The sequence below is a fragment of the Morchella importuna genome, assembly GCF_003444635.1.
Source record: "Morchella importuna strain M04M26 chromosome Unknown Morimp01GS016, whole genome shotgun sequence".
Lineage (NCBI taxonomy): Eukaryota > Fungi > Ascomycota > Pezizomycetes > Pezizales > Morchellaceae > Morchella > Morchella importuna.
In genome coordinates this window covers 531,348-557,439 of record NW_025763413.1, presented here as the reverse complement: position 1 = coordinate 557,439, position 26,092 = coordinate 531,348, and the positions used below count along the sequence as shown (strand labels likewise).

The 26,092-nt window shown below is 46.1% G+C and overlaps 9 protein-coding genes across 9 annotated transcripts; 5 read left to right on the top strand and 4 right to left on the bottom strand.

The window, feature by feature from the left end:
* Positions 1–547: 547 nt before the first annotated feature.
* LAJ45_05837 (uncharacterized protein) lies at positions 548–1,072 on the top strand (the record flags this gene model as incomplete). The annotated part of the gene is made up of 3 exons (XM_046115406.1): positions 548–655; positions 709–780; positions 884–1,072. 3 exons carry the CDS (start codon positions 548–550, stop codon positions 1,070–1,072), a joined length of 369 nt encoding a protein of 122 aa, XP_045971455.1.
* A 1,167-nt stretch (positions 1,073–2,239) lies between these two features.
* Positions 2,240–3,222, bottom strand: LAJ45_05836 (uncharacterized protein; the record flags this gene model as incomplete). The annotated part of the gene is made up of 3 exons (XM_046115405.1): positions 2,240–2,431; positions 2,517–2,971; positions 3,144–3,222. 3 exons carry the CDS (start codon positions 3,220–3,222, stop codon positions 2,240–2,242), a joined length of 726 nt encoding a protein of 241 aa, XP_045971454.1.
* A 799-nt stretch (positions 3,223–4,021) lies between these two features.
* LAJ45_05835 (uncharacterized protein) lies at positions 4,022–4,364 on the top strand (the record flags this gene model as incomplete). Its single annotated transcript, XM_046115404.1, has 2 exons — positions 4,022–4,205; positions 4,270–4,364. The coding sequence occupies 2 exons, from the start codon at positions 4,022–4,024 to the stop codon at positions 4,362–4,364; spliced, it is 279 nt and encodes a 92-aa protein (XP_045971453.1).
* An 880-nt stretch (positions 4,365–5,244) lies between these two features.
* On the bottom strand, positions 5,245–9,567 carry LAJ45_05834 (uncharacterized protein; the record flags this gene model as incomplete). Its single annotated transcript, XM_046115403.1, has 8 exons — positions 5,245–5,526; positions 5,583–5,696; positions 5,751–5,827; positions 6,012–8,024; positions 8,094–8,403; positions 8,451–8,903; positions 8,973–9,003; positions 9,542–9,567. 8 exons carry the CDS (start codon positions 9,565–9,567, stop codon positions 5,245–5,247), a joined length of 3,306 nt encoding a protein of 1,101 aa, XP_045971452.1.
* Positions 9,568–10,973: 1,406 nt separating this feature from the next.
* Positions 10,974–17,341, bottom strand: LAJ45_05833 (uncharacterized protein; the record flags this gene model as incomplete). Its single annotated transcript, XM_046115402.1, has 9 exons — positions 10,974–11,036; positions 11,097–12,091; positions 12,157–12,358; positions 12,415–13,980; positions 14,039–14,610; positions 14,660–16,336; positions 16,395–16,512; positions 16,569–16,785; positions 16,914–17,341. 9 exons carry the CDS (start codon positions 17,339–17,341, stop codon positions 10,974–10,976), a joined length of 5,838 nt encoding a protein of 1,945 aa, XP_045971451.1.
* Positions 17,342–18,762: 1,421 nt separating this feature from the next.
* On the top strand, positions 18,763–19,370 carry LAJ45_05832 (uncharacterized protein; the record flags this gene model as incomplete). The annotated part of the gene is made up of 3 exons (XM_046115401.1): positions 18,763–18,982; positions 19,097–19,219; positions 19,306–19,370. The coding sequence occupies 3 exons, from the start codon at positions 18,763–18,765 to the stop codon at positions 19,368–19,370; spliced, it is 408 nt and encodes a 135-aa protein (XP_045971450.1).
* Positions 19,371–20,275: 905 nt separating this feature from the next.
* Positions 20,276–20,605, top strand: LAJ45_05831 (uncharacterized protein; the record flags this gene model as incomplete). The annotated part of the gene is made up of 1 exon (XM_046115400.1): positions 20,276–20,605. The coding sequence occupies one exon, from the start codon at positions 20,276–20,278 to the stop codon at positions 20,603–20,605; it is 330 nt and encodes a 109-aa protein (XP_045971449.1).
* A 1,557-nt stretch (positions 20,606–22,162) lies between these two features.
* LAJ45_05830 (uncharacterized protein) lies at positions 22,163–23,016 on the top strand (the record flags this gene model as incomplete). Its single annotated transcript, XM_046115399.1, has 4 exons — positions 22,163–22,309; positions 22,368–22,501; positions 22,568–22,861; positions 22,926–23,016. 4 exons carry the CDS (start codon positions 22,163–22,165, stop codon positions 23,014–23,016), a joined length of 666 nt encoding a protein of 221 aa, XP_045971448.1.
* A 646-nt stretch (positions 23,017–23,662) lies between these two features.
* Positions 23,663–25,019, bottom strand: LAJ45_05829 (uncharacterized protein; the record flags this gene model as incomplete). Its single annotated transcript, XM_046115398.1, has 6 exons — positions 23,663–23,808; positions 23,878–24,154; positions 24,205–24,633; positions 24,700–24,730; positions 24,797–24,838; positions 24,901–25,019. 6 exons carry the CDS (start codon positions 25,017–25,019, stop codon positions 23,663–23,665), a joined length of 1,044 nt encoding a protein of 347 aa, XP_045971447.1.
* Between the last annotated feature and the right edge of the window lie 1,073 nt (positions 25,020–26,092).

The window sequence follows — 26,092 nt, the reverse complement described above, 5'->3', positions numbered from 1 at the left end:
TGATATGGAGTGCTCAGTGTCAATAGGGGTGAGTGGGAGGGAGGTGGTTTATCTATCTATGTAGCAAGGCCGTGGGTGAGGACGTGAAGTTGTAGATAGATATGTGTGTGTGTGGCGGGGGGGTGTTTCTCTCCTCTGCTTCTGTTGAGGTTTGAACAGGTTGTTATCGGATGGCGCATTCATTCGAATTCATTCTGCAGCAGCGACGTGCGGCTCCACGTCATCCCAAGCTTTCCTTCCGGCTAAGTATCTAAATGCCTATTTCACGTGCAACAAACACTCCCGGAATAGCAGCCGCATGCAAGTGCAAACAAAAAAAGAGAACTCACCTTGTGTAGTCAACCACCAACTAATTCAACTCAGAGCGTGCCTGTAAATGTCTCAGCACATCCCAGCCCACCACAATACTAGCGCACCCCCTATGTACCTGCATCCCCATCCCATCGATACCAGCCCTGATATACTTCACCACCTCCCCTCAGCCAAACCATCCCACCCCCCCCCCCCCCTCTCCAACCCTCCTCCACCACTCCCAACCCCCACAAAAATGCCCACCGACACCCTCCTCCACGCCCTCACCGCCCTCCACCACACCCTCGCCACAAAATGGCTCCTCCGCGAATTCCGCACCCGGGGCGCACCCCCGACCGCCGCCGTACGTTATCCCCCACCTCCTGCCTTCCCTCCCACTAACTAACTAAAACACAGGACATGGCCCTCGTAATCAGCTTCGAACACGCGCTCGAGGCGCTCCACCAGCGCGGCTTCGAAGACATGAGTGTATGCTCCTCCCCTTCCCCCCCAAAAAATCCCCACCACCGCTACCCCCCCCCCCCCCCCACAACCACCCCCCCTCACAACGCCACTAACATAACGCAAACAGACAATCACAACCCTCCTCAAAACCCTCACAGCACACACAACAACTCCCAGAAAGCTACGGCGGGCAGCAGAGGCGTGTCTCGCGGGGCTGCGCGCCGAGGAGTGGGTGTCTGTCGACCGGGACGAGGAGGAGCTGGAGAGCGGCGAGTGGGTGGGTGTGGCGCGGGGGGACGATGAGGTGCATGTGTGATTGTTGTGGTGGTAATGGTTTGGTTTTGGGGGCGTGTATTCTTTTTTAGCGGGGGGTTATAGATTAGTAGTAGTAGTAGTAGTAGCAGCAGTAGTAGTAGTAGTGGGTGTTTTTAATAAATAATAGATGAGATCTGGAGAGCAGAGAGAGAGAATGGAGAGAGAATGGCCGAGTGAGGCCCCATGAAGCCCGCATCGCATCCAGCTGATCTCCGAAACGATCTCCGAGACGAGACGAGCCCCGCCGTACTAAACGCATCCGTCCACATACAGCTAGCGCTCACGCCGGACACAAAAATAAAGTTTTTTTTTTCTTCTTTTCCTTGGCAGGGTCTGCTAGTATAGCCTGTGGGGATGGGGATCGTTGCTTCACTGTTTCTCACTCGCACGCTGATCTACATGAGTTTGGGGGAATGCTGGATGCTGCGTCGCTTGACTATATGGTCTAGGACCCTCTTCAGCACCTGTTGAACGGATACTCTCTTCTCGTTCGAACTATAGGTGAGGTGGGGTGGTGAATAAGTCGTTAACTCTTGTTAATTGCGGATATCTCTAGCCCGCGCGCGGCGCGAGGTCTTACGGAATCCTCACCACCTTAACCTTAACCACCACCGCCGCCACCACTTGCTACTACCACCGCACAAGTATAGTAGTGGAAATCCACAAACGGAATTCGATATTCCACAGAGCCACAATTGCAAGCCTTACGCACGAGTGAGCAGTTAATTGGGTTCGATTGCAATTGTTCATATCACAAGGCTGCAAATTAACACCCGAAGAAGAGGAAGATGGTCGAAGGGGAGTGATAAGGTGTGCCTAAAGTTCTATCCGGCTAGCTAGTAGCGCGGGGCGGGGGAAGAATATACAAGAGGGAAGGGGAAACGAATGTGTCATAATTCCTAAGCTGGGGCGAAAGGACTGTATTTACCCCACAACTGGAATTGCTTTGGAACCCGAATTGAATTGGAAGACAGAAATATGCTCAAGAGGAGCTGGCTAGGGAAGGAGGAGGTTCAATTTTTTTTTCTCCAGCCAGATATCTGCCCTAACCCTACAACCATTATAACCCCCTTCTTCTCCATGCAAAGCGCACCTCAATTCCCAAGTTATAACGCCAAACAGCAATTCATTAGTTCCCACCCTCTCTCCGGACAACCTTCTCCAAGACCTAAGACATCCACTTTGACGCATTACTCGGGATCAGCACCCTCAAGCTCTCCACATGCATCTCCAGCAGCTTCCTCCGCGCGCCCTCCTGCCCCGACTTATCGATCCTCCTCTCTCCCGCGCCATACAGCACCGTATAGTCCTCCAGCACCTCTCCATCCGCCACCCTCGTCAGCGGCGCCAACTTACAATGCTGTCCTCCCCACACACCCCGATTAGCCTCTCTCCCCCCCCCCCCCCCCCCATCACCCCCAAGCAAAGGAAAAAAAGAGCCATACCTTCCCCACCCACGCCCCCTTCCCCACCCTCACGCCCACCTCGACCGTCGACCCCTCGCCCACCTCCCTCGCCTCCACAAGCGCATTCACCTCCACCACCACGCCATCGCCAATGGCGAGCCCCTGCGCGTCCGGCGCAACGAGCTGCGTGCGCTCGCTGATGATGCACGAGCGCCCGATGGTGATGGGGCCGAGCGTGCTGTTGAGCTTGCACCGCGGGTGCACGACCGTGTTGGCGCCGATGCGGATGCGGTGCGTGCCTGTGAGGGTTGCGCTGTCGGCGAGCACGAGGGAGGGCGAGAAGTCGACGGGGGTTTGATCTCGGGGGCGGGGGCGCGCTTGGGCGGCATTGTGGGTTGTGTATGTGTTTGTGTGCGTGGAGTGCGGTGTGGGTGCTGAGCGGTGGTGAGTGCTGACGAGTGGGGAGCTCCGGATGTGTGCTTGTCTTGTCTTGGCTGCATAGGCGAGCTGTCGAGCTAGCTAATGATCTGCAGGTTCACCGTTCAATCTCAATGGTTGGCGATATCATATTCCTCCTGCGACTATTACTAAAAGTAAATATATCTTGGTGCGTTTCCCATAAAACCGTATGTAGGTACATGTATGAATGTATGCAGTCGACGTTACCCTCGCGGTGCGGCGCAAGATCAAAGGTCTGTATCCCCGCCAAGGTGTTAAAAATAGCACTCAACGCTCTCCACCACATGGGTGCAGGCTAGGCTTCGATATCGATATTCTAGAAGCCGGAATCATTGCATGCACGAAGGGGTACATACATACATACATACATGTAGGTATCGTGGATTGCCGGTAATAGATAAATAGTAGTAAAGTCACATTCCAACCCAATAGTTAGTTAGAATCCTCCATTCCTGTACTCGAGAGTCCAGATTTGGGATTGCGATACAAATGTAGCATCCCTAGCTATCGGGTACCAGGATCACGATAAGTAACAACCTCTTCCCAGAAACAACCAAACAACCACATTCCCACACCCACCGGACTCTGGCGCAGCTTTACTTCTACACTCCACATAAGCACTCTAAGTCCCTCCCTCCCCCCAAAAAAAAAAAATTTCCCTCCCCTCCCTTCCCTCCACCCACGCTCCATAATACCCACCACCACGCCGCCTCCGCCATGCTTACATCTCACTGTTTCAGCCTCCCTCTCTCTTCGCTACTCCCAGTTTATATATCCACAACCGCCCACATACATACCCGCACACCGGTGAGATCTCATGACGCTGAGGCAAAGACGATGCCACAACAACATATACAGGGCTTCCAAAAATATCCTTTGAAGTATCGAAGCGGTATATAATACTCGTAGAGACATCTTCCTATTTTCCTTCTGGTATCGGAAAACTATTCCTTTGAAGCCTACATCCAAACAGAGTCGCCAACCCAGTATTCTAGAGTAGATCTCTCTGCCATTGAATCAAAATTTAATTAATTCTCGCCTCAAGATCAAAAAACCAAACCAACCCAAACCAAATAATTCCCACCATGTACTTCCACTTCCAACTCCCCACCGCTGCCACCCTCCTTGTCCTCTCCCTATCACAGACCGCGCTCTCAGTCCCCATCTTCAGCAGCGGCAGCATGCCCTACGGCCTCAGCAATTACGACGACTACAAAGTCGAAGCCGACGAGAGCTTAGTGTTCCGCGATATTGGTATCACGCCGAAAGGTATACCCCCTCCCCTTACCCGGGAATGCAAGTAGTGCAATGCTAACGAATACCTCGGGAGCAGAAATAAGAGAGATTCAAGAGTTTGAGGAGGAGTTCGATTTGACGCTGCTGGAAGATGTGTTGGATATTATTAGCGAGAGTGTTAGGGAGCTGTAACAGTTGTATTGAGAGGGAGAGCTAGAGACAGGATTGGGAACGAGCCCTAAGGCTGGTTTTGTAACAACAAGGCATTGGGATTGGAGTTTATTGGATAGATATTTAGAGTTTAATTTCTATGAGTGCGCTTGATTGCGTCTAGATTCCGGATTAAAGTTTTTTTCTTTCTTTTTTTCCTTTTTTTTTTCCTTATCGTAATTATAATTAGGAAGTTATGGCCGTAACCTTGGGTTTTTACTCCAATTTTATTAAAAATGACTAGCCTGATATTCAAAAATCTACATAGAGTGTGGAAGAGAGAAGCCGTTTCTTCTTCTTCCAGAATAATTGGTACCAACAAGGATTAAACACCAAAGGAAGTTCATCATCAAGAATAGATGACGAGAAGATAAGAGCGAAAGAAAAAAGGAAAAAGGAAAGAAAAAAGAAAAAGAAAAGGAAATTTGAAAACTGATTCAACCTCTCGACTCATGACGCCGTTTCGTACATTTGATCTGTCTTCTCCAACTATGACCTAGCTCGTATCCTTTATTGTAGCACATTGTTCCGAATTTCTCTTTAGCTGACACATTCCAGGTGACAGACGTAGATTTTCATTCCTCTTTTCTCGTTGCATATTTCCCTGATTTCATTCCGGGCTAATTGTTTCCATGTTTTTTTTTTTTTTTATAACTCGCAGCAAAAACGAGGTAGGTAGTACCCAAAACAGGATTTGAAAAGGTCCTTTTGGGGCCTCAGATGATACCAAGCCAAATATTAAAAGCAATCTCAGGTAAATCTGTTCACTGAAAGAAGTTCTCCCAGTCATTTCGTGATTTATATCTCCCAAACTGAAAAAAAAATCAAGTAGCCTCCCAGTATTTCTTGTAAATCAGTCGTTTTAATTTCCAGCACCATTATCGGTATAGGAGCGACGGAAAGCAGCGCTCTCATCGATTAGCTTGCACAAAGCAGCACCACAATCAGTATCGATTTCCTGCCCATCACGTCCAATAAGGACCGGTTGGTCCTCGTTCAACCGGTTGGTAAGATGTGCTACTCGGTGGAAGCTAATGTCACAAATAGTGATCCAGCGAATGCGGAACGGCCCAGAAGATTCCCAGAGAAGGTTTTTGGCCCAGATAGGAACCGATGCTGTTCCAGGGGCAGATTCCATACGGGCCTTCATTATGTTAACACATGAATCATAGGTAGAGTGGGTGGCTATGAAAAACTCACGTAGCCTTGGAACTTCCCGCTTTTGTTGACAGAAAAGACTAATATAACGTCACGTGAAGTTTTGAAGGCTTCATCAAAGATCTCCGAGTTTTTCTTTTGCGTTGCCCAAAGTTCCTACGCAATACCATTAGGTCACAAAACCAACATGGCAGAAAAAGCTCATCTTACATCTTTTTGCGCCATTGTCACATTATCGTGATTAAAACTTTTTACCACAAAATACCTCGTATCATTACCCCTTGTATCTAAAAGATCAAGACGGTAAATTGTGAGTAACCTTTTTTTTTTATTACAAAAAAAAATACTGCAATAGTTACCGAAATTCACTACCTGATTCAAACTAGCGCTCAATGCCACGCCATGAATGCAATATGGTTTGGTAGTTTATTTCGGTAACTATGGAGACACACTAAGACACAGTCGACTTACCAATGGTATGTTCTGGCCTCCTATCGACATCCATAGTGTCGGCATAGAACTCCTTATTTTCATGACGAGTGGAAGGATGGAATTCTTTATGAAAACCCCCGCCACCACGACCACGACCCCGACCATATGGCTTTTTCTTGAAATCTTCAAACGAAGGTCGTCGACCTATATTACCTCCTGGGTGAGATTCATCAGAAAAACGCCTTGGTTGGAAGGGCTTTCGAAATTCATCCCGAGGGACAAACTTCCCAGAAGCTGCACGGCCTGGTTTTTGAAATTCTTTTTGAAACCTAGGCGATTGTTCCGGAGTACGATGTTCTTTATCGAATGTCTTGCGCTGAGGACGACCGTCCTCTCTGTGGAACTTGTTTGGTTGCCCTGTAGCACCGTCTTCATGATCCCGCTTGACGAAACCCTCCTTGCGTGAGTCATTTTCATATACACGACGAGATGGGCTCGGCTTCCGGATACGACTTTCTAGAAGTGCTGGTGGCGATGCCTCGCGGCCACGACTGGCAGCAATTCTCTTGGATAAGCTTTGACGCACGGCAGAGGCTTCATCCTCAGTATCTTCAAAACGCTCTTCCTTGATACGTCTCGATGGATGTCTATTGTCAGCAGGCTCTGTATGCCCAGAACGGGCACTGGAAAAGCCCTTGTTATGTGCACCAAATGCTTCATTATTGATATATTCTTCTGATTGGGGTGTACGGTGCGAAGCCTCATAGCTAAGACGAGCAGATTTTCCAGTAGGGCGGGATTGATCTTCATAATCATCCTCGCGAAAGGAGATCCGCCTCTTAAGATTTCCAGCATCGCCCGGGGGAGATGCCCGAAATTCATCTGTATAACGTGGTCTTTCATCCCTTGGAATAGGTGGATACATAGCTGCCCTGGATGGGGCGCGAAGCGGCACACCCTCATGAGCACGGACAGATAATTCTCGCTCATCACGGGATGGTATTCCTGATGGCGGTGGCATAGCATATGCAGAAGATGCACGCACTCTTCTTATATCGTCATCCCGAGGAGCAATTGTCTGCGAACGTGCCATATATCCTCTTGAGGCCTCTGGATCATCTTCTATAGCCAATCTTCTTTCCTCTAAAGCCCTGTTATCGCGGTGGCGTACTAGAATCATCTGACGATGATGAAAGTCGTGGTAGCCGGTAATATCAAGCCATTCCGCCAAATCCCTGTAATAAAGCGCAGCGTAATCTGTTTCTGGAGGACGGATCACGCGAGGATCGTCGCGGGGAGGAAGATAGTGGCTAGGAGGCCTAGCAAGATAAGAAGCCTCGATCCCAAGGTCCTGCCCATGCCAGGCTGTTTGTTGGTGCCTTAAAGCTCTTGAATAGGGGTCCCTAGATTCATCTCTGGGCGCTTCTGGAATTTTGTATAATTGATCATCTCTGCGTCCACGAACTTTTTCCTCTTCTTCTGCATAATGGCCACGATGGTCACTATCGCTCCTTCGACCTTCTCTATCAGACGGGCTTATTTTTTCCCCTGGGTGTCTTAATTCTTTTGCCGAGAGCGGAGGGTCTTCATATCGATGACGAACATCTTGGCGGGAGCCATCTCTTCTATCCCGTTCTTCATGTTCATAACGTGGACCCCGAGAAAATTCTGAACGTGTCGCTGAAGTTGGTGTGCGACTGAAACTGCCACCGTGACCTTCCTTGTAATCTTCCCGAGAAGCATTCCTTCCTCGATACTGCTTCTCATTCCGATTTGAAGGGAAATATTGACCTCCAAAACTGCTCCGACGAGAAGAGTCAGGATCATGATCTGGACCTGTCCTGGGGGAAGCGTTTTTATGGTGCTCATTTCCTGTCGACTTTGTGGCAAGCTTCAAGTCATCTGGATAGTGTTTCTTGCGAGGAGCTGGGTCAAATGAGTCCTCAATAGGGGATCTAAGTCCAGCTTTGGATGGTTCGGTAGATGTGGTATCCGATTTACCAGATGATGGTTTTACCGAGCACATGGCTTCAGCTAAAAGAGCGTTGACAGCTGCATCACGCTCAGGGTTAGATGCAGATCCCTTACGTTGACTATTCTCCACACCGCTGGCATGATCACCATTGCTTGCAGCAGATACCGTCTTAATTTCTGGGGAAGGGTCTAGTTTCCCAGTTCCCTCTTTCTCCTGATTCATAAAAACAGCTGCCTTTTTCTTCTTTTCAGCCAATGACTCAAGAACTTTCTGACGTAACTCGTTCGGATCTACATCTTTAGAAGCGGCTGAAGAGTCTTTGGAAGTAGTTGGACTCGTTTCCTTGTCAGCCGAACCTCTAGACATCCCACCATTCTGATTCGTGTTGAGCCCTAAATATCCAGATTTTTGATTGTCACCCGCCATTTCATTGTTAAGGGTCGATTGTACATCCTCCTACGAAATTTAGTGAATTTTCTATAAACAGTGATAGTCGCCCGTACCTTAGAAGACCCCAAAATCCTTTGGTTCCCGTTTGTAGAATTGCTTTCGTTTTGATCGATATCTTCATTCGCTCCCGGGGAGGCATCTCCGTTATAATCTTGATCAGGCATGGAATTAGAAATGCGATCCTCAAGATTCTTGTTGGGACCTTCATTTTTTTGCTGTTCCTCGTATATGTCCTCCATATTGAACCCAGCTGGAGTGCTATCGTCGTATTCAAGCTGTTCCTGCTCGCGATGACTATGCTGCTTTGCGCGGTTATCGATCGACCTTGATCTGGAGTATCCCTGACTGCTGTTGTTGTACTGATGATAACTTCTGGTCTGGCGAGGTGGGAGATAGTCCATTCTCTCCTCCAGGCTTCTACGCGAACTAATTCTTCCCTCGGGAGGCATGCAAATTTGTACGTCAGATCCCTCTTCCTCCCTTAGGATACGTAATGTGTAATGTTGCTGAATCATCCTCATGTTAGGATTATAAAAGCTGTCATGAAAGCTGGTAGGGTTATCAGAATATCTTACTCGATGTTTAATTGTAGCAGCAATGGTACTTCTGAATTATTTTTTCAAATTATTGCCAAAGAATCCGCATGTGAGTCGAATTGCGTTGTTAAAAAAAAAAAAAAAAAAAAGAGTAGCTCTGAAAGCTTTTATCCGATGAAGTACTTCAGGAAGGACTCGTAAATACCAAGCACAAAAAGCCTATAGTAGATTGAAGAACAACAGTGTCTCTGGGACGAATTAACTTGTGACAATGCAGCAGGATTCGGGATTCGATCTGTGAATGAGACCACAGCTGGTCCGAAGAAAGTAATTGCACTCAGCGGCTCGCCTGGATGGGTGAATACAGTGAGCTGAATATGGCCGAATCCTCAGGAGCACAGAGGAAACCAGCAGTGTAAGTAAAATAAGCGGGGTTGAAAGAGTGCGAATGGGGGATGAAGAGGGTAAGAAGGGGAAGAGGAGAGAGGGGGTGTGAATTATGTGTGTGGGACGGATGATGAGAAAAAAATCCGATGGGAGAGAGCTGTAAGTTGTCGCTAATATGCGACGGCAGAACCAAAGGGCACCTGGCCCGTGTCGTCACAAACTCCGCATCCCAGGCCCATGTAGCCATGTAGCGCACTAACCACCCTAACATGTAGATAGTAATCTCTCTTCTGTAAACCAACTGAATAAGTCGCTGCTCCAGGTCCGGCACAGAGATAAACTACATTCTTATATTGTGCTCTAGTTCTTACACCCACAAGCTACAGAACTCTGCTTTGGAGTACCTACATGTATGTACTTTAGGTGTGTACGCTCCTACTGCACAATATGTGCCTATAACCATCCAATTGTTTACGCTTACGTGCGCTTGTAAGGCAGAAAAGGCAGACACGGCTTTCTAGTATGGAGTTTAGAACCTAGAATTTCAGGATTGCCACGTTTAGATCCATAGGAAATCTCGGTATCTACTATCTTACGATACACCCTCTCTACCCTCCTAGGACATGCATGGGCCATCCCGACTACTGGTGCAAGATACATACGGCGCAAACTTTGACTACAAAATATCTGTTGTCAGACATATTCCGATTGGGTCATGCCATGTCCCAGCGTCGTGAAGTCAGTAGCTCATCGTGACTGACGAACCTACCTGGATAAGAAGAAGTTAATGGGCACGTGCGTTGGATGTTAAAACCGGAACACTGCTGCTTACAAGAGCGTTGCGCTCACCAGTTCACGGAGTCGACTTGCTGAACACTAGAGTACACTGGTAGTCCAGTGTACTCATAAATCCCCGGATCTGCTGGGCTCAACTTATGTATGTAGGAACTCTCTTTGAGATAATTCCGTGTGGGGACACAGCATGCAGATTCATGCAGTGTGATGTAAATTTAGGAAGATCTTCGACGGGGTTTCAACAAAAAAAGAACGGCATCCAGATAGTCAACACATGAAGTTATAAAATCACCCCACAGAGCTGTTTGATATCGCCGCCAAGCCGAGGAGGTGGACAAACGAAATGAAAAAGAGCCGATGGATTGATAACTCTTGTACTATACCCGAGCACAAACTGTGAATACATGCAAGTTTAGATGCGTTGTACTCGAGTTCTCCATGTCGCTATCCGCGAACTCTTTTGGCCCGCAAATAAGCTTTCCGAGTGACACCACATGCCCCAACAAAAACTTCCGAGTTTAAAACGAACGAAGGAGCATTAGTAACAAATGATTTAGGTATTTTGAAGTACGTATGAGTAACACGTGCGCCTATTTATAGCCCACAATACAAACCTTCAGACGAGCTAGCAATGCAATGATAAGATATTTATGTTACAGATCCAAATCCTCATTAGTGCCCAAATGCTAGGAGTTTTATTCGACTAAGGGCTTATCAGGGAAGAAGATAAAAGAGACAGCCTTATAGCCTTTGCGTATTAACTCTAGTATAAAAGAAAGGCACACTGAACCGACTCCACTGTAGAACGCATATTTCTCTGCCCACTTTCCCCCAGCCACGATACTCTGTTTTCCGTGTTTAAGCAAAGTAGCTCTTCCACAGTACACCCTCAAGGTCTTCAAGCTGATCCGAAGTAAAGGCCTATATGATTTAGAATATTAGTAAGAGATTGGTTCAGGGTATGGTATATTAATGTTATACCTTCACATCTACATGCCAGGTGTCCTGTCTAGTCTTTTTGAATTCTCCCAAAGCTGACTTGACACTCTTACCCACCATGCCTGGGTCCGCTGCAGCTTTTACTGCCAGAGTTGCCAAAACTTCCGGTAGCCAGGTAGGTGGTGGAGATGTGTAAGGGAATGCCTGTACCAAAGCGCCGAGTCCAAGTACTGCTGCGTGCCGGAGCAAGATTATGCGGTTATAATCTGGTGTTGGGGTCCCAGCTGGCGACCTTTTCGGCAATCGATTGCTATTCAACATCTTGGTGAATTTTTTCTTGAGTTCTTGCACAATCCCCTCCCGGAGGCGGACTGGCGAGCATCGGACCATCCCGGAAAGTGTTGTCGCAGCCCCAAGCCTAACCTCGAGCTGCGAGTCCTCTAGCATGGTTGAAACACAAGTGAAAATTCGTTCTTTCTCCTCGGCAGTGATAAGGAACAGGCGCCGGAAGTATATGACCTGCATGTTGATTAAAACCCGCAGTCTTTGATGCCACAAAGGTGATGTAGTTCCGATACGAATAAGAGCCGAAATAAAGGAATGATCTTCTTTGTAGGGAAGCGGGATATTGGGGAGATGTCTGAACACATGATACGCAAGCGACATCAATTCCGGGTCTTCTTTGATATCCATCATGTGTAGCATCTCGCCCATGAAGATATCTGGGAAGAAAGAGATCAACTGCGTGCATTCGTGTGATGACAGAGTTGTATCTAGCCATAGAAGCACTGTCTTACTTCCTGCCGTGTATGATGATGGAGCTTGTTGGCCAGGTGTGCGTTCATGGCGCCATTTCTCGAGTCGTTTAAACACATCGGCAATTGTTTCGGAAAATTCTGAAGTTGGTTTGTACGGAGTACTTCCAACCGATGAGATCTTTCCTTGGATATCCATCAGGGTCTTCACGTTTCTATAGGACTCATAATGTCTGGATCTATAAAGACTTCCTAATGTTTGCCCCATTGCCTCTCTTACACCTACAGCCGAGGATATTAGCATGCCAGTTTATTGAAAATTTGGGTTTATGGGCTTAATTAATTACCTTTGTATGGATGATCAATATGCTTGAGGAAATCTTCCAAAATTGGTTTTTCCAATCTAAAATGCCACCCAGCTTCAAGAATACACTGCTGCAAAAGTTGAACCTTGGAGCTTTCCTTGAATGCAGCATTCGAGCTCATATCTAATCTGAAATTGGTCAGCCATTCGACAATGGGCCATGACCGCCTAAGATCTTTCCCTTGCTGTAAATGAAGTCAGAAAAATGCGCGAGTTATGCCCAGGACCTCAGTTAACCTACCAGAACAAGATGTAAGAATGAAGACCAATACGATGAATTCTCTGGAGTGAGGCCATCCTCGAATATTCCCTTCACAATTGGGAAGACATGATTCCACATCGCATCCCGGTTCTCGACTGTAGAATCCCTGTACGCAGAAACAAGAGCTCCAAGTATCTCTGCGGTTGCTCGGTGTTGGTGCTTATCACTTCCATCTTCAAAAACTGCAGCAGTCTCTTCCTTAATTTCGTTGTAAGTTACAGGCGTCAATCCATCTCTAACCAGTTCAAAAGCAAATTGCAGCAACATTGAGCTGGCCATTCGGAATCGATCTGGTGATCCATCGCGGGGCTCTTGTTTGAGATATTCGAAGAAGGATCTGAACCAATTTCTGTCAAGAATATTCGCGATCGTCTTGCGGGCGTTTGTCTCAACTTCATCAAACTGCAGTCCCTCCTTTGAATTTACTTCGTATGCTGGAAAGTCTTTCCCCCATACCAGCCACCCAGGGTAATCGTGGTCCACATAGTATTGTGCGTCTGGCTTCGTAAAAGATTCCAAGAATTCTTCAGTCCAATTTGGATCATCTGATCTAGTCGGTACCAAAAGCTTATTTGGTAGGGTAAGCTTATCCAGGAGGAAATTCCGATAGTTGTGTTCACAGGTGGCCCTGAGCTCGATAAGGCAGAATAAGGCGACTAAAGCCCCTGAATATAGACCCCTTAGACCAGGATGACTATCGATAGTTCCCTTGGTTGTTAATTCTAGCATGGAATCTGGCGCGACTGTATGGAATCTCAGCCCGAGATTGACAACCACAGTTGCCGTACGACTGGCAGTCTTCCAATGCGAGTTCTTCGCAAGTTCAACAAGCTCCAGCGCAAGGTCGGCTTTCTTACTTTCGATCCGCTTTCTTTTCCTTGCAATCTGTTCTCGTTTCTTGGTAATAATAGCAAGAAGATCTTCGTTCGGCGCAATTCTTCTTACGGTTTCCTCATTTAAGATTACCATACGCTCTAATGGCCGCCCATAATCCATGACTTGGTAAACAGCATTCGTAGCGAGCTTTTGAATGGATGGCTTATCTGCTGTACTTGCTGCAATAAATGCTTTAATCAACGAAGGGGTGTATCTCCAATCTCGGCCAGCAGTCTTGGCCAGGGACCCAAATAGAAGACTATACATGGCACCCTTCATGCGCCGGAAATCATTGGTCTTCAAGGATTCTTCAAAAGCGGCAAGAAGTGGTGGGATAACAAGAGGCCTTGCACCAATGATAACCTTCGTGGCCGAATCTCCAGCACTCTGTGCATGTCGGCGAATCTCAGTATAAAGTGATACACATGATTCTGCAAGGTCCAATAAGAGAGTTTTGTCCATCACGGATAATGGTCGAGGACCAGCATTATGCCTGAGACGCTGGAGATGGTAAACATTCGCTCTTCGCAGCAAAAGCGGCCGAGGATAGTTTTTTCGCAATCCGCTGACTTTAAATGGATGAATGTCCGCGGCAAAAAGGCGGGTCACTCTGTCTAACACATGCGCAGATCTCTCGATGCCAATATCCACGAACCATGAGCGATAGGCCTAAATCAAAGTTAGTTTTAAATGAACAAACAACAATAAATAGCCAGAAATCCTTTACCGTATACAGAGCATTAAAACAAGGGACATCGTCCTCTTGCGATTTGGTCAAAAAGACATGCACTTTATGCAATACTTCTCCCAATTTATCACGCAATTCGTGAACAGTAATGTAGAGTGGATCTTCGGGACTTTTGAAGAAATACCCTGCTGGATATCTGTAAGTCGGCTTCACATCGTCATCTTGCGCCTCGCCCATGGGCTCATCGCTGTTAGGGCCGTCGTTGGGCTCCCCGTCGGCATCTTCCATCTCCACGTCTTCCTCTCTCTTTTCCTTCTCCGCTAGAGTTCCACATGGAACTCTTAAAGGGTCGAATAACACAGAAACTCCCGAGATGACAAGTCTGAGTAAGACTAGATTCCTGGAAACTTCATCAGACCATTCCTTTCCGGTTCCGTCGCGTTTCACGTCAGATTCACCACTAGTGAGTGATGTCAATGCTTCCAAGGCATTTCCAGCCTGAGACGTGAATAATTCTACAGCAAATTCAATTTCCGCTTGCGAAGGATTGTGCCAGCGGATACTGAGGTCATTAGGATTGTAGACCTTTCCCCAAGCTTGGATGCCGCATACTATAAATTATGTTAGCTTTTTAATCAACCCTAAGAGTTAGAATCCTACCTTCAGTCGGCTCGACAAGTCCATAATCTACAGTATACACGACTGTCAAATTAAGTAACAAATGATGGATAAAGTTAGAGACATGAACTGTAGGAATTCCCTTGCACCTCTTTTGCATGAACGCTGCGATATCCAACAACTCTTTCTTGTGATTCAGCACCGCATCCCCGATATGGACCACGCACATGCTTAAAATGCTCACGTTCCAAACAAGGCCTCTGTCTCTAGGAAGAACATCAGAACCTGTGTTACGCGTTGAAGCAGCGCCATTCTCGTCGATTTCCGTTCGAATATTGCGAGTCAATACCGGTACTAGTTGTTTCAAAGCCTTTTCCGGATTCACTTTACATAATGAATTGCAAATAAATGCCATTGCATCACGAGCTTGATGGATGACATGGCTGCCCACAAAATCAGTGATCTTTTGGAGGGCAATATCATAGAGTTCTGGGGACAATGCAGCAAGAAGAGGTGTAAAGGCCGCCGGTAATGTGTTAACAATATGTTCTTCTGGAGAACCGCTACGAACCCGAGACGCATCTGGCAAATTCTCCAATAAGGTAAAAACACGTCCCAGAAATGATATTAGGAATTCGCTCAGTCCTGCGGTTGAAGATCTGAGTATTGCAGCTTCAGTCTCATCATCCAGCTCTCCGTCATAATTGATCATAACTTCTGCGCCCTCTCTCTCGAGCCTTTCTACTTCGGAACCAACCCATTCAAGGGCAAGAAAATTTCCACCCCCCCCACCCTCTTCATCTTCAGTTAGATTTCTGAATGGGATGTTGTAAGCCACAGCCTGTACGAACGAAAGAGTATGCAGCGTCTTGTCTAGATCGTTGGCGTCAATTCCAGGAAGCGCAAGACCTAATAAGGTTGTGACATGGTTTCGAAATCCTCTAGTCCTGACCATGATCCGGGAAAGAACCTGCAGAGAGCGCAACGAAGAGGTTGTTCGATGCACTTCTACCAAGCCCTGCATACTAGGGTAAATTCTTTGTAAGGCTCCTGGTAAAATAAGATCGGGCTCCAGGTATGCCAAACTCTGTAGGGAAGATAGTGAGAAACTCATTGCTGTGCTGCTCTTTGCATAAATACCCATAAAAATGACCTCTTTCAGGCACATTACAAAACGTCTCTTGAGCTCGGGGGTGAGCTTCCGATCTTCTGGGACCTCCATTTCGCCACTTCGCTCCCTATTCCATCTCATAACGAAGAAATCGGCCAGATAATATACAAGCTGCGAAAGAGTCTTTGTCCAGCTGCCTGTATTTGAGGGATGAAAGAATGTTTCAACGGCCTGAATTAGACCCTCGAGGTTGGAAAGGATAGAATCTGGTTCATTGAGTGAGTGGGGAGACAGAGACATAACAATCCATCTCGCAATGTGATGCGCTACGGGGTTTTTTCTTTGGTCTCTCTCCAAGGCCATAGCTAAACCGATATTCATATCCACGACGGTGCTGTATGGAGAGGTTGCTTGACCAACAGGTATTTCCAAAAGTCGTAGAATAGCAGTGAATATTAAGGTGGATTGCTCTTTGGTGAAGATACCATACTGGTTAAATGGAATATGCTTGCATGGTAACATATCTCGAGCCAATCGAGAGAGCATATCCATAAAATTTACATCAAACGTTCTGGAACGATTTACGAGTGACCACAGGTGAAACAAAGCTATTCCGGAATTAATATTACGATTCTCATATTTTATTCCGCAAAGGGAAATGCTCACTGGGAAGATAATAAGACGGCTGTAGCTCCGGGTTGTCCGGCGGCGGCGGCCCAGTTGGAAGAAGTAGATTCAAGAGTCCAACTACCACAAAACCTCCTTCTGAGAAAGAAGTACTGAACTATACAAACTATCAATATTTCCTCTCTCATTGATAGTGGATAGACTAAGTCTCACATAAGGTAGGAACTCCTCAAACATTGATGTAATCTCTTCCGGGTCAAAATAAAGTTGCGCAAAGGAACACATTTTCGTCAATGTCCTCACGTTCTTTTTTATTGAGGTTGTATGGACAAATCCTGACTCCTGTGGTAGCACAAATACTTTGAGTTCCTTGAAGAGGGGCCTCCAATCCAAGATAAGGTCTTTTCCAGGACGCAGATAGTGTTTTCGCCTTGTATATTCTTAGCATGCATTATAATTATGGGATCGTACAGCATTATGAGAGACAAAACTAGTGGGTGTTTCCACGCCAGCAGCAAATCAAAGGTACTCATAACAAAGGGAATGTAGGAAAAATACTTTGTAAGGACCATAAACATGCTAGCAAATCTCTCGGCAACTCCAGGATCCAACCCAGGGGCCATAGCTAGCTCATAGTAGAGCTTTGCAAGCTTAACTCTGGTCTTTCGTGGAGGATCAAACTTCAATGTCAGCCAACTTCTGAGCTCCCTCGACCAATGGACCGCCCCTGGAGCAAAATCCCCAGCTTCAATAGAGATGTAAAGGTGCTTGATGATCTCTTCAAGATTCCTCTGTCTCTCAGCCTCGTCTTCAACTTTATAAGGAAGATATTTGAAATATGGATAAGATCGGGGTCTATAGCGGGTCTGCGAGTCGCCTTCAACATCATCCCGCCACTCGGCTCCAGGACTGGTCGCGCCTGAAGCTGCCTGGTCATTCCCGTTGGCGCCAATATGGGCCGCCAGGTACTCTGACATTTTGCTCATGATGGCAAAGAGGAAGGCTTTGAATTTCCTCGTGAGGAGACCTCGTCAGGTGAAGTGATAATGCGAGTGGGATGGTGGATGAAGCTTTGATACTGGGAAAAATTAGCTTGTTTTCGGATGATTCAACCCGGCAAAATTAGCCAAACGAAACGGCCTCGCTTGAGGATGAACAAAATGATGTCTTCCCAAATTCAAAGAAGGCCTGGTGAGGATGGAAACAATGAAGTATGCAATCGATGTTTGATGAAAGCGATAGCGCAAGTAGATGGATGGTGGAGGAGGAGGTACTGCAACGACGAGTCTTAGGACTTACAATCGAAGGCACGCACGACACAGCACAAAACAAGGACTTAAAGCCGCGCTGGCTTCTAAAGCTGTCGCTGGATATTTTGATGAAGAGATGGAAAGCTTTATCTCTATATTCCAAAGGAACGAGTTCGGAGATAAAGATGAGGAGCGTAGAGATATTTCACAGTACACGCTTCTATCTTCCCGTTCGATTTGAGACTACAACAAGAGGGGATTGTACGGTTCCGTGGTACAGACAGGCCCTGCAAGCCTTGGCAGATACATAAGTGGTATTATTCTAGCTGTATGTACAGGAGGGCACCATACCGGTTGGCGTGCTCTATGGACCTAGGTGCCCACCACAGCTACATGTATTTACCTTATGTATTCTATGTTATTGCCACTTTCAGAGCCGCGATAAGTTCACAGAAAGGCTCCGCGCATAAAGCATTTTGGGCGCCTTTCGGTAAATTTGGAAACAAGGCTTGCTTACCCCCTTTGAATCAGCTGCGCGCACGAGGCGTCTCCGGTCTCACTGGACCCTCAAGAGGTTGTTAGATTCTACGTACCCCACATACGTCAACATCAATACTACATGTACCATAATACCCGTTTTGTGCATTTTAATAATCAGAAGGCTTTCAGTATTACCAAGGTTTTAGCTACACCCTTAGACATTAGTTTCTTATTGTCCTGATCGCCGCGAAATGCACTCAATATTCAGATAGTGGAAATAAAGACCCGGTGTGAAGCATTTGACGATCACAATATGCAGTATCATGTACTCTAGTAATAATCCATGCGCTCGTAGCTTCAAGGCATGTTACTAGATCTGTAGTACAAATAAGCAAAACACAGAACTGCTGAATTCGCCCAGGTCTTCCTGCATTTGCAGTACTACATGCTGTTTTGAGACTTCTATATGCAGCTTATGAAAAGAAAAAAACCCATTCCTAATGTCTGAAATGAATTACTTGAACCTCTTTCCAGGTAAGATCACGTGATAGACGCTTTATGTAATCTAGGTCCCCGCCAATCACCCGCGGGTCATTTCATCAAATCTTTGCCAACTTCAACGTTCCGTTTCCTTTTCGTATCGACTCAACCACCCCGCTTCCCCGCCATTATTAAAGATGTCGCTCTCATCATTCATTTCTGATATCTACAACTCTCTCAGTATCTCTGAGGTCCACGCTGAAGCGCCACCAGCTGAGGAGAAGGAACCACAAACCCAGGAGCAGGAGGAGCCCAAGGAAGAGAAGGAAGAAACCGAGGAGGAGCCTGAGAAGGAAGAGGCGGAGGAGGAGGAGGAGGAGGAGGAACCCCAGGATCCTGCTCCAGCGATCACTGAAGGTATACCTTTCTCCGATTTGTGTTTTATCCGGGAATGCCGGGACACCACGGCAATGAGGTTTTGAGTGTTTTGAGAACGAAGAAAACGAATTGAGTTTGCTGACGACAGTATAGAATGCGCCAACTCCAAGGAATGTAGACCATACAAGCACCATTACGATGAATGCGTTGAGCGCGTCACTGCCGCTGCCTCCGAAGAGAATGCTACCGGCCCAAAGGAGGACTGCGTTGAAGAGTGTACAGTTTCCCATTACCTCGGCGGCTGCCTCAATACTCTCAGCGTTTAATACTCTGACTGACTTGAACTTCTACCTATAACATAGTCTTCCACGTCCTTCATTGCGCCACCACATGCGCCGCCCCCAAGATCTTCGCAAAGCTGAAGTAACCTCACCAATTGGGATCTTTACACAAAGTAGATGGTTCTCCCAAAAGATTAGTGTGCAAGGTCGCATCTACGCATTTTTCTTTCCTTTCTGCGAGTAGCGAGGTAAAATTAGAAGTGGTTTGTATGGAAATGATACTATGGAGATAAAGGACGGGTGACAGAGGGAAAAATGATACCGTAAAAAAAAGTGTATTTTACTTTTTCCTCCTCCAGTGTTTTTGCGCTTGCAGTATATGGAACATTTGTGAGCGAAATTATAGAGCTTCTTTCCTTTAGCCGCTTAGAAGGCTTGAAGGCTCATTCTGTTAATGTCGATTTCGTTTAGAGTTTATATTCACTAGTAAATATGCATACCACTTGTGATACCTAGCATTCACATTTGAACCTAGTATTTTCCTCTAGAAAAGAAATTTATATACAAGATTTTTCGGGGTATATCGCTTTTTCTCCTATGAAAATCTTCTGGACCTTTGAGATCCGGACTGCCCGCGTTCTAAGTTCATCTTGCGCGAACCGTCGCATAGATGGTGGGGTAAGGGAGACAACGGCTAACGTGTTGTGCCGACCTTCTCTCCTCCACCTTCGAGATTTTCTGGCGTGACAGCAATACTCGAGTCCAACCCCACCACTTGCTGGTCTGATAAACGAACTCCCTCCGCCACCAATCTTTCGTTAAAATGGCCCTTGGTGGGAAAATTCTTTCATTATAATAAGACCTCTTCTCTTCTGTCCTAGACCGCCCGTCGAGCTGTTATTAAACGTCCTTCACCTGCCGTGAAATCTCCAATTCCTTGCTTTTCCCACCAACACACACCGGTACCGCGGTACGAGCCGAATCCAGAGATATCAGCATCCGTAAAACCGAAAAATCGGCATCTACTTTAGCTCCAACTACACATCTCAAAATGCCTCCTGCAATGCATCCGAAGTCTTTCTCGACAGCTAGTCTCTTCACATCTACTGCCGTATTAGCATTCCTTGTTGTGGCAGCTCCACATATACTACCATGCCCCGCTACGGGCCCCGAGCGCGCCGAATCGGCTTCAACTCCTACAACTCTCTTGCAAGACAAGCAGCGCAGGAAAAGGCGAAAATGCCCATTGCCACGACCAACTCCAGGAGGACTTATTGGAGAAGTGTTGGGAAAGAAAGAGGTTGGGGCAGTTGCGAAGGAAATTGAGGCATTTAAGGGGAAGAAAATTGTGTTCGAAAAACGGACAGGAGAAGGCAGGTAGCAATTCCTTGCTATTGAGGACTTATTGAAAAGAAGTAAATAACAAAGGTTATATCCACTTTTGTTTTTCTTCTTCTCCTTTACTTTAGCGGGGGGCAAGTACAGTCTTAGCCCCTTGCCGATTTCATGTTCGAGAGTGGTTCATTTTCATTTGCGATCTTCCCATTATACCCGTCTTTAGATGAGTTTAGAGGTGGAACTCTTCCAGAAAGCTATGCACATATATACCACCAGAAGCCCGTTTATGTAATTACTTTATACCCCTCTTGTATATATTCTTTTTTGAGGTGATGAGCTTGAGAGCTTTGAAACTAGAGCTATAGCGGAAGTCTAGGAATCAGAATAGAGTATGAACTCTTAAGAGGGGGGATTTTCTCGTCATATACTTAGGTGTTCAGTAAAAGGTCGTGAAAACAGTTATGAATACATATGTGTTATGAACTTTTCAAAAACTCTAACACGATGTACGACCTAAGCTTGAAGGTCGAAAAAGGTCCTAATTGTCATAGAAGCAATACGGTTACACTTCGACGTCATCACCAGAATCAATTGGTCAGTACAGCGGCGTGTTGTGGCCGGTCAATCGACTATAAACGTGTACTGTAATAACCGGCACGTACCTGCTGGGTCGATAAGAATTCGAACCCAATGCCAGAAACGTCTAAGGTCTAGCTAATCTCTTGGATAGGTGCGAGAATTATTGAGGCCTAGAGATTTTCTAGAAATAAAAAATGTGACCAGATAAATTAAATATATACGCCATAAAAAGAATCATTGGGAGAAAGCTACATGTATGTACGTACATATATGAGTGCCCATCCGGTAAAACCGGCGTCTACACGGCCAAACCCTTATTCCTAAGAGCCACACAACCAACAAACTATAAATCTTCTTAAAGTTAAGAGAAAATTTATAAGGACCCAGAATTAATTCTTCGGCCATTTTGGTCAATTAGAGGCCGCAGAGTGCGGCAGCGAACTGGTGAGGCCTTGTTGCATATAGCTTAGGTAAAATTAAGACCTCGCAGATTTCTATCAATTCCAGGACTTGGTTCCCGTTATTAACAGAAAGACATCATTCATCCCATCTCTAATGATCCGAAAACCAAAACCACATATATATATACGGACATCATCCCTCCCGTGGCCATGGAACTCACTGCGTCTAGTATGTGTACCGAATTAAAGATCGTTGCGAGTCTTGGTACGTACGCGTCAGAAACTACATATTATATAGTAGCAGACGCATCTAGTCCCGGATTATAGTAGCAATGCGACCTCTTCGAGCTTCGAACTTAATATGTTTCATGGTAATTGGCGAGTGACAACACATGATGTTTTAACAGTCTGTTACCTGATTTGGTAGCAATTTCGAGTGATGTTTGATGATGTCGTGGCCGGGACTCGGTTATCGGATCATCGGATATAAGTATCATAAGCTACATGTAATTACTCAGCCAACAACCATTAAAAATGACGTCTTTCCCGCCCCACCACCAAGATTTAGAAACTACCACCATCTCAGTCAAACAATTCGAAAAAAATAATAATTCTAAAAAATGTCTTTCGCACGCCTTGCCCTTCGCCCTGCTGCCTTTGCTAGCCGCGGATTTGCTACTTCCGCAGTTGCTGCTAAGCATGTGCTTCCTGACCTGCCGTATGACTATGCTGCCCTTGAGCCCGCAATTTCGGGGAAGATCATGGAGGTCTGTAGTTCTACCTTGAATTATGCAAATTGAATAGACAACTGATGTGAATACATAGCTTCATCATGCCAAGCACCACCAAACATATGTCAACTCCCTTAACGAAGCCGAGGAGAAATATGCCACCGCAGTTAATTCCAAGAACGTCAAGGCCCAAATTGCTCTCCATCCTGCATTGAGGTTCCACGGAGGGTATAAATGCTCCTAGCCATCGAAAATTCAGTAGAGGACTCTCTCTAACTCTAATATCTGATCAAGTGGGCACATTAACCACTCCCTCTTCTGGGAAAACCTCGCGCCTAAGTCTGCCAGCGGTGGAGCGCCCCCTACTGGTGCCCTTGCTGAGTCCATCAACCAGACATGGGGAAGTTACGAAGAATTTAAAAAGGTGGTAAATGCTTCACTTGCTGGTATTCAAGGAAGCGGATGGAGTTGGTTGGTCAAGGACAAGGAGACCAAGCAACTTCAAATCGTTACTATGCCTAACCAGGATCCCATCGTTGGGAAATATGCGCCATTGTTGGGTATTGATGCATGGGAGCATGCATACTAGTGAGTTCCTCCTCCTGAGACTGCTGTGAGATTAAAGGAGGTATCAAAGCTAACAAAACAATAGCCTCCAATACCAGAACCGTAAGGCTGAGTACTTTAGTGCAATCTGGGACGTTATCAATTGGAAGGCTGCCGAGCAGAGGTTCAAGGCATAAACCAAATGGATAAATTCCATAAATGGTTATTATTTTGAAAAATTGTTACTGTATATATGTGAGGTATTGATAGCGCAGCGTAGCGTTGGCTTGAACTCGAATTGATCGTCAGAGGTCAAAATCGATGCATGTAACTTAATACGATTTACATTCCAATATGAACAAGTATTGGCCTACTGAAAATCGACATTTATTCATTCGACTGGATCCCTTCGAACATTTACAGAGTCTCAGTACTGTACGTACATGTGCGTAGGTGCTTGCGTGTTACACGTTTGTATGTGGCAGCCCGGGCAGGGGGGGGGGGGGGGACAAAAAAAACTTGTGTCCCACCAGGGCGCAGAATATACCTATGTATCACGTCCTATTCAAACCATAGGGACTCGGTATTTAAATCTCCGGGTAAAAAGGATACCTGCATCACCATTTATGGTACCTACATACACCATGCATCTCACATATATATACTCAATGTGAGAATGTTCCACCAAACGCTTTTCGGATTAACAAGTACGAACATCCAAACTACAATTTTGTTCTGAAAAAAAAAAAATCCAAGACTCCTATTTCCTACAATAATACAAATGCCATAATATGTAAACAGAAAAATGAGCTGCATACAGTGCTTCCCAGAAGACTGTATTGTTTACTTAGAATCGAGCTTATCAAGGATCTCTTTTGCTTTCATAACCTCGTTGTATGAGCCCATGAAGATTCCCGACCTATCATGAATGTGCTCAGGTACAAGGTCAAGCATCCTCTGGCGATCACTGGTGATTGCCAATCCACCGGCTAAATAATCGCGATTAGCTACTAGTTATCAAACCGCCCAGGGAACTGAATGTTTAAAAAGGAACTTACCATTCTCCATGACCATTGCCATAGGCGCACACTCATAAAGAATTCTGAGCTTCCCCTTAGGGCTCTTCTTATCCGCAGGGTAGGCAAAGATTCCGCCATAGCACAATGTTCGGTATGCATCCGCGACCATAGATCCGATATAACGCGCGGAGTAAGGCTTTGCGCCTGCCTCAGCAGGGTACTTGATGCTCTCGAAGTATGCCTTGCAACCTTCAGTCCAGTATAGAGAGTTTCCTTCATTGACAGAGTAGATTGAGCGTGATTTTGGCATTTTCATCTTTAAGATGTTAGTAGAGAATATGCCAAGTAAACCATGTGGGAACTAACGTCGGGATGGGTGAGAATGAACTCTCCAAGAGCGTTGTCGAGTGTGAAACCATTGACATTTCCTCCCTTCATGGTAAGCACCAAGTTGGCTGAAGCACCGTACATGGTGAATCCAGAAGCCACCAATTCAGTTCCGGGAAGAAGAACATCTTCCGCTTTCCCAGTCGCACCGTCGTCAAGCTTAAAGATTCCGAAAATTGTTCCAACTGACACGCCAGCGTCCAAGTTGGAAGAGCCGTCGATAGGGTCACAGACAACAGCGTACTTGCCGTTACCGGGGAAGATTATGGCCTCATCTTCTTCCTCCGATACAAGAACCTTTACTTTACCGCAACCACGCATGGCATTGATGAAGATGTCGTTACCGATGACGTCAAGCTTCTTTTGGTCGTCTCCAGTAGAGTTGGCAGAGCCAGCAAGTCCAATGAGCTATGAAGAACATATAAGCTCTCTTGTCATTTTTTACCTATAGAACCGAACACTTTATATACTTACATTAATCAAAGTCGCACGGCGGATATAATAGCTATACGATTAAGCTTAAGTTAGCTCTCGAGAAACTTCTATAGATCTTTAATAAGGTTTAACGTACGCAATACTCTTGAATGAGAATTGTAGAGCGTGGCATAGCAGTCTGTTCTCACGACATGAGCTTTCTATAGACGGTATGATGTTTTAAATGGTGGTAAAGCGCACGTAAAGTCACCAGTAGCATATGAACCAAGATCATGCTGGGCCTCAGTAAGGTAACGGGTCAGGGTGATGATGTCGGTTTTGATTTCTGCATCCGCATTTGATTTGCCGTTCGACGCCATTGTGAATGGTGTTCTGGATTTATGGGATAGAGTGAGAATATCAGAATCAATAGGGTAAATAACTTTCAAGGCGATGGGCCAGAAGAGATGCTGAGATGAGCTGCTGTATAAAGAGAGTTTGAAATTCTGCGAGCTATTTAAATAAGCTCGGGACTAGGGAAGCACACAAGGAACAACCATTCCTCGTCCCGAATTGCTGCGATTACCGAGCTCTACCCAGCTCTACCCAGCTCTGCACACGATGCGAACAAGGCCAGTGCTACATAAAAGTTGGGCACACGATGCCCTTCTATTCTTTTTCTCGACTTTCCGTTGTTAGCCGCCGTTCTTATCTTGAATTGTTCCGCCTTTGAAATGCAGTGAGTAGACGCAGAATCCAGCTAGAATCTAAAAGTGACCCGTAAAGTTTGATCACGGGTACAGCCCCTCTGCTCCCACGCACAGAAGAAACTACTGCATACAACTGACCCCCGCCTATCCAGAATCTGACAATTAAGCAATCCCTTCTTCCCCCGGACCTCCGATCCATCGCGAAATTTCGGCAAGGTAAGAATCCAGACATCAACCGGTGCCTTCCGAGATTTTCCGCCACCGGAAATGTTCATGGCCGAGGTTGAAGATCAATTGTTTGGTTCGATACAGCGTTTAAAGGTTCTGAGGTATTAGGGATCATCGGACATACATGTAGTCTTAGCCTTATTTAGCCGAAAAATAATAGTCAAATTATTGGTAGATCTCCACGTGATCAAAATTTAAGCCGGCATTGCTGTATGTAGGGCTGAGGGCGAAGGGCCAGGGACCAGGTTAAGGGTTAAGTCGATTTACCAGTCCCACGCCTTAAAGCTGCCAAGGCGGTGAAAAAAAACTACCCGAGCTACAAATAGAAATTTTCCATTCGCTGCACACTTTTTATCCTTTTTCAATTAACCTCATCACTATCATAAGCACCACATAATCCATCAATACACAATGCAGCAGGTAAGCAATTGTCCCTCTCTCTTTATAAATGTCTTCCCAAATCCCCACAATTCTTCGACCAATGGTTTCTTTGGTGATGATTTGTACAACCGCAT